Below are 6,262 nucleotides of genomic sequence, written 5' to 3'. Positions count from 1 at the left end.
TCAACAGATTAAGTGGAAAAGGGTTGGGATAGCAAGAATCACTGTTGACAGTGATTGGCTAATCAAACAACACACTCATTAAAGATTAATTACTGAAACCTTAAGTAATGGAAAAAAAAAACCCAAGTAAATCACAATCTCAAGATCGAATCAACACAAAGTAAATTCACTTGATGGTGAGGAAAGAAATCTCAAACCCCAACACATGATCTGATAACTTTATTTACAATCATGTTTTTTTTCATAATAAAACAGTATGTACAATACATACAAAGAAACTCCACAATTACATGAATAAAGGACAAACAGTAGCGATGAGGGTACAGTAAAGAGAGTAGAGGAAGAATTAGAACGTCATCTAGAAATTGAAAGTGCTTTGGTTTTCACTGATATGGAATGCATAACCGTCATCAGTTGCTTCTGGGACCACACTCTGCTCCACTTCATCCTTTAAATAAAAGGAAATCAATTTAGAAATATATATAAAAATAAAACATTAAGACCACTCGCTGTTATAAAAGTAAATTTATAAAATTCAGTTTAAACATATTAAAGACACTTACCTCGTCAGAAAAGTATTTCTCAATCAGATTGAGGGATGCTTTGTAGATCATCTCATTCTCATGAGACTGCAGAGCCTCGATCTTGTCCAGTCCGCCGCATTCTTCGACCATTAGACTCAGCTTGTCTGACTCCCCAATTTTATCCCCGGCCTGTTGGGAAAACACACAGAAGTAGAAGCATTTCACAGCCATTTAGTCACCGCCAATGATAAATAATGAGACTTATCAGATCTGGCCAAAACTGATAACGCACATCTGTATTTCTATGTGAAAATACACTCACCATGAAGATATTAGTGAGGGCGTCCAAGATGACGAGGACAATTTTGCTGTCCTTTGAGGAGAGTAGAGCCAGAAGAGGCTCCAGCACATTGGCTTGTACAAGGTAAACCACCTGCTCAACGGTGCCCCCGCTGGTGAAGTTTGTAACAGCCCACACAGCCTCTTTCTGAGTTTTGTAGTCACCCTGCAGAGAAAAGAGAAGGAAAATGATAAGCAAGACTTGACAAGTCAAGAGAAACAACTGATGTAGAAGTCTGTGCTTAAAAGTAGCATACTGGTAAATGATATTCTCTCATGAGTGAAACAATTCCAACCGGTAAGAACAAACCTCCACAAGCGTGTTGACCAGGTACGGGACGAGGCCTGCGTTGATGACCTCCTGGATTTGGGTGTCCTTGCCCGCGGTGATGTTGGACAGAGTCCAGGCTGCCTCCTTCTGAATGTTAGCCTTTTTGTGGCGCAGCAGCCGGGGGAACTTGGTCAGGGCGCCCGCATTCAGCACCACCTGAGTCTGCTCATCCGTGCCGGTCACGATGTTGCCGAGGGCACGCAGGGCTGGCGTCTGAGGGAAGGGTGACAGGGGTCAATCTATGCCCTGTGGGAACCTGAGGTAGTTGCCTCAGGGTACTGGCACAATGTACCAGATTGCACGCACAGTTGCACACAAACACACTGGAAGAGGGTTTTATACGTACAACGACGGGCAGCTCTTCAAAACCAAGCAGCTCCACCAGGCGAGGAATTAAGCCAGTCTGGACCATCACCTCAATGCGGTCATTGGAGCCATCGGTCAGGTATGAAACAGCCCAACACGCATCAGCCAACACCTCATTGTCATTGTGGTGTAGCAGACGAAAGAGTGCGGGCAGGATCTGTTCGACCGCCGTCATAGGGGGGGAGGGGTTCTTGTTTCGGCAGAGGTTGGACAGCGTCCATGTGACATTTCTTAGGTAGCCGTCCTGCAAAGAAATCAAGTATGAGAGAATGGCAGGCATTCAATTGACATGAGGCAGCGATATGGTTGAGTTAGAGCACCCTCTAGTGGGCGAAGAGAAAAGATGTGAATATCGACTTGATCTGTAATTAAAAAATACTTACAGTAAATACAGACAGGTCAGGGACTGCCAGCAGACTGAGCAGAGGGGCCACAGCTCCAAGTTTGATGACCTTGTCTCTAAGAGCCGAACCATCACCTAAAATAAAAAAAAATATATATATATACACGTCTTTGCTTCTAAACAAGGAGTGATGAGAAAGTAATACAATTAATAAATGAATAAGAAAAAAATAAATAAAGATATAAATTAATTCTGTCAGTTACCAGCAATGTTTCCGAGGGCCCACACGGCTTGCTCGCTGATGTGCTGGTGGGGGGATGTGACCAGGCTGATGAAGGCAGGGATGGCCTGGCCATCAACAACTGCAGCCGTCTGATCGCACGTCCCAGAGGCGATGTTGGTCAGAGCCCACGAGGCCTCAAACTGGATCGGGGGACAGTCGACCAGTCCCAGGAATGCGACAAACTTGGGGATCAGGCCGGCACTGATCATCTGGTTGATGGGGGGGTTCTTGTCACGTGACAGGAGCTTCCTGCACACAACACAGTACGGTTAAGTAAGTCACCATGGAAGTAATTAGTAGTCTCGATTGTGATATTTTATGAATTGTCATTAACCTTGCAGCCTGTGTAGCGTGGAGCTGGGACTCGACATCGCCGCTGGTCACTCCTGAGAGAATCTCTTCAACTGTCCACTGTCTGGCAGCCTGCCAAAAAGGTCACACAAAATGAGTTATGATTTAAAAGAAGAAAAGCATACACACAGGAGGTGGACAACACCACAAATGTCTGTACGTCACATGCAAACTGATGCAACATTCCTGCTAGCTTTATGAATGTTGAGCATGTATATCTTATTAAGACTGTCAGAAAGGAGTTGGTTTAAGTACAGTCATTTGAGGGAGGGGTTTTTACACTGGCTCCTCCTATTCTGTCCAACTGTATTTGGAGACAAATTATATGTCAATTCAATACAAATGATAAACCCCATTCTACAAGACTCACACCACATTACATTTGTTGCTTATTCTTATAAGACGATAGTTGTCTGGTACAAGTGTTGAAATTGATATAAAATAACATTTAATTCGTGCAAAACAAGATTGAACATCATAATAAACATTTCCTGAATTTAAAATGATTGATTTTAAAAGCATACCAGGCAGTTCTGGGTTCTTTCCTGGAGGGGAGAGGTCGCCTCGTCAGGAAACGCAGCCACATTTCTTCTCTTGAACATCTGATCATCTTTCTTGGCCTTCCGGAGCTCCACGTTCACCTCCACCCTCCTGCGTCGAAGCTCCTGCGTGTGTTTGAAAAACGAGTCACATGTTGGGGACATAACGATGCTGACATCAAGCTGAAGGCTGGACTTGTTCCAGGACTCACATTGGCATCTTTGCCTTTGTTCTTGAACTTGTTCAGGCGCTCGACGTTCTCAGACATTTTTCAAGCAGCAGCAAGGAACACTTGTTTTGTGGAGTTATTCCTGCAAACAGTTTAAAAAGAATAAAGGTTAGCTGGTGCAAAGTACTTATAGCATATAGCAGACCAATGACACACATGTCAAACTGAGCAGACCGTCGGTTTGGCATTAAAAGAGGCCTACTGACAGCTCCCTAAAGCCAGAAATACAGTAAGAATACACAGAAAACCATGAGAAACTGTCCTTTTTCAAACTAGAACAGAGCATTTCTTTAAATATAACTACATAAGCAGTTAGCACGATCTTACCTGGTCCTCGCACAAGAGCTTATGGTACATAGAAAGTGCCGCACAGACCTTTAAATTCCTGCAACAAAGCCACCTGATTGGACCGTTCGAGCAAAAGCATCCGGCCGCCTCCGCTCATTGGACCGTTTCAAAAAATCACAGAGCACACCGGAAACGCGTCACTATGCAGAACCATCGCGATATCTCAATGAAGTGAACGGTACTTGGTGAAATCTGACTCTGGATCGGTGTGATTACTTTTAAAAAAACGTGTCCGGTTCTAAATCGTCCGTGTAACAAATTTGTCGTATCTGAAATCAAGTATTAGCAAATAAATGTATCTTTCTAGAGACATGGTTTCATTTGTTTCAGCTCATCCGGGTAACATAACGGTTGTTAAGGAAAGGGAAATGTCATAAATGTCTCATAAATCGAGAACAATGTCCCAAATTTCCGACGTTTTTCCATTAAAATGCAATATTTTATACATTTCTTAAAATATGAGACACTTAAGAAAGACTTTATAAACTTTTTTTCTGGATATAAAGTAAACTGAGATGAGAATGAAACAATACCTTTGAATCAGTTAATATTAAATCTCTAATTTTAGTATTTGAGAATACTGCTCCAGACCTTTTTAAAAACAATAAGACAAGATTTTAAAAGATCACCAGTGTTACCTAGATCAATATTAGTAGAAGCCATAAAAAGGAGATACTACCTCACACATCTTTTTCAATTTCATCCACACCCACTAAGTTTCCTTCCATGTCCCAGATATGTTAAACTATTACTTTGTGATATTCATTGTCTTGGGCACAGAATAATGTGAAAAAGTAGCCAATTCAATATTATTTATCTTTAAAAAAGAAAAGAAAAACAGCAAAGGAGAAAGTCACTTCAAAAGCAGATATTAGGTGAGGATAGCAAATAACTGTATCTTTCTAGAGACATGGTTTCATTTGTTTCAGCTCATCCGATAACATAACGGTTGTTAAGGAAAGGGAAATGTCATAAATCGAGAACAATGTCCCAAATTTTTCGATTAAAATGCAATATTTTATACATTTCTTAAAATATGAGACACTTAAAGACTTTATAAACTCCTCTAATAATTTGACAGTAACTTTATTTTTAACCAATTTAATCTGTTTATTTCTCCACGTGCTATAAATATATATTTTTTTTTTCTTGAGCTACTCTATTACTCTAAAACATTTTAAAAGTTTAATATGGATGTCACCGCTTGCCACAAATACACAAGGAATAAATCAGTCTTTTCGTTTTTATTAAGTTCCATATACATCAATATTTCTTCAGATGTAATACAAAAAAAGAAAAAGAAATCAAGTTGAAATCTGACAATGATTTTTTTTTTTTTTTTTACAAACAGGGCAGGAGCCTTCAAATGTGTTGCTTCATCCTTCTCAGTCAGTCAGTACAGCAGAGCAATCCATTCACAATAGCTTATTACTGTATTTTCAGGAAGTTATAGAAGTTTAACCAAGCAGACTACTGGTGTCCAGATATTTAGTACGACTCTCTTTCATGCCACTTCAGACTAAACAATGAGTGGAAATGGGAGAAAGAAACCTTCCACTGTGAACAAAAAACTCTCGATACATTACGCTCAGTTAAACTCAGCCACTGCATGTCAGTACTCAATTTCCTTTTTCCTCACTGGACGTGATGACCACAAGGATGGCCTGAGGGGGGTTTTAAGAAAGAAAGAAAATTAATAAAAAAGACTGAGATCAAAAAATAAACATGGAAATATGAGAGCTCCTTAAGAGTCTTTTTCTCCGAGGTAAACTTTTCTTCTGATAATCCTCAGCTGCTCACGCTCTTCAGTAGAGTCCCACTGATGAAGACAGGTCCAACAAACAAAAAAAAAAGGTCCCTTAGAGCTGAAATGGACAGCTCTGCCTGAACAGCTCTGCAAAAAGCAGCAGTGCTGGTTGCACCGACAGTCAGTGGAGCTGCTCCCAAACACAGGTGAGTCTGTCACAGAGTTACCGTTCAGGAAAGCCATATTCTTGGCAAGTGCATTTTTGTTTGAGCAATGTGCGGTGCTTTCTAAGAGGCTGACGAACACTGTAGCTTGTTGTTATGAGACCTACAGAATGCGGAGAAAGGGGGAAAGTTGAGAGCCCTTCGCAGTTTTTTTTTGTTTACGGTTGTGACATCTCGACAAAAACAGACACAGAAGATGCAATGAGTTTGGGCAGTGGATCCTGCAGCCATGTTGGTGTTAATTCACTGGGAATGCCTTTATTAGTGAAGGAAAATCTTCCACAACTACAAACTGAGGTTACTTTGTGAAGCGAGGAACAGGATGAGCCCAAATTCCTCACTCTTTGCAGTACATTTTTTTTCTCATAAAATAATACTATCTAAAATGATTTGCTTCATAATTCTTTAAAAACATTCAAACACAGAGTTAGATATATCTTACAACCGCTGTACATGATAAAAAGTATGTACATTCAAGACGACCACCTTAACAGCCAGCTCGATCAAACTCAAAAGGGATGTAACATACAGAACTTCTCATAAATATCTCTAGATAATAAAATATGCAGCTTTATAAACGTTTCTTATACCTGGCGAGGTCAACACATTATCCAATCCAACTTAGATGTATGACAGA

At 40.5% G+C, this 6,262-nt stretch overlaps 1 protein-coding gene across 1 annotated transcript; it reads right to left on the bottom strand.

The window, feature by feature from the left end:
* Nucleotides 1-204: 204 nt before the first annotated feature.
* kpna2 (karyopherin alpha 2 (RAG cohort 1, importin alpha 1)) lies at nucleotides 205-3,722 on the bottom strand. Its single transcript, XM_054607024.1, has 11 exons — nucleotides 3,634-3,722; nucleotides 3,289-3,388; nucleotides 3,062-3,202; nucleotides 2,521-2,609; nucleotides 2,167-2,435; nucleotides 1,944-2,038; nucleotides 1,541-1,804; nucleotides 1,174-1,407; nucleotides 847-1,029; nucleotides 564-713; nucleotides 205-448 (listed from the first exon to the last, which is right to left on the bottom strand). Exons 2-11 carry the CDS (start codon nucleotides 3,343-3,345, stop codon nucleotides 359-361), a joined length of 1,572 nt encoding a protein of 523 aa, XP_054462999.1. The 5' UTR covers nucleotides 3,346-3,388; nucleotides 3,634-3,722; the 3' UTR covers nucleotides 205-358.
* Nucleotides 3,723-6,262: the final 2,540 nt, after the last annotated feature.

This window comes from Anoplopoma fimbria, chromosome 11, assembly GCF_027596085.1.
Source record: "Anoplopoma fimbria isolate UVic2021 breed Golden Eagle Sablefish chromosome 11, Afim_UVic_2022, whole genome shotgun sequence".
In the NCBI taxonomy this organism is placed as follows: Eukaryota; Metazoa; Chordata; class Actinopteri; order Perciformes; family Anoplopomatidae; genus Anoplopoma; species Anoplopoma fimbria.
The sequence above is the reverse complement of the archived record's forward strand: the minus strand, read 5'-3'. Positions and strand labels throughout refer to the sequence as shown.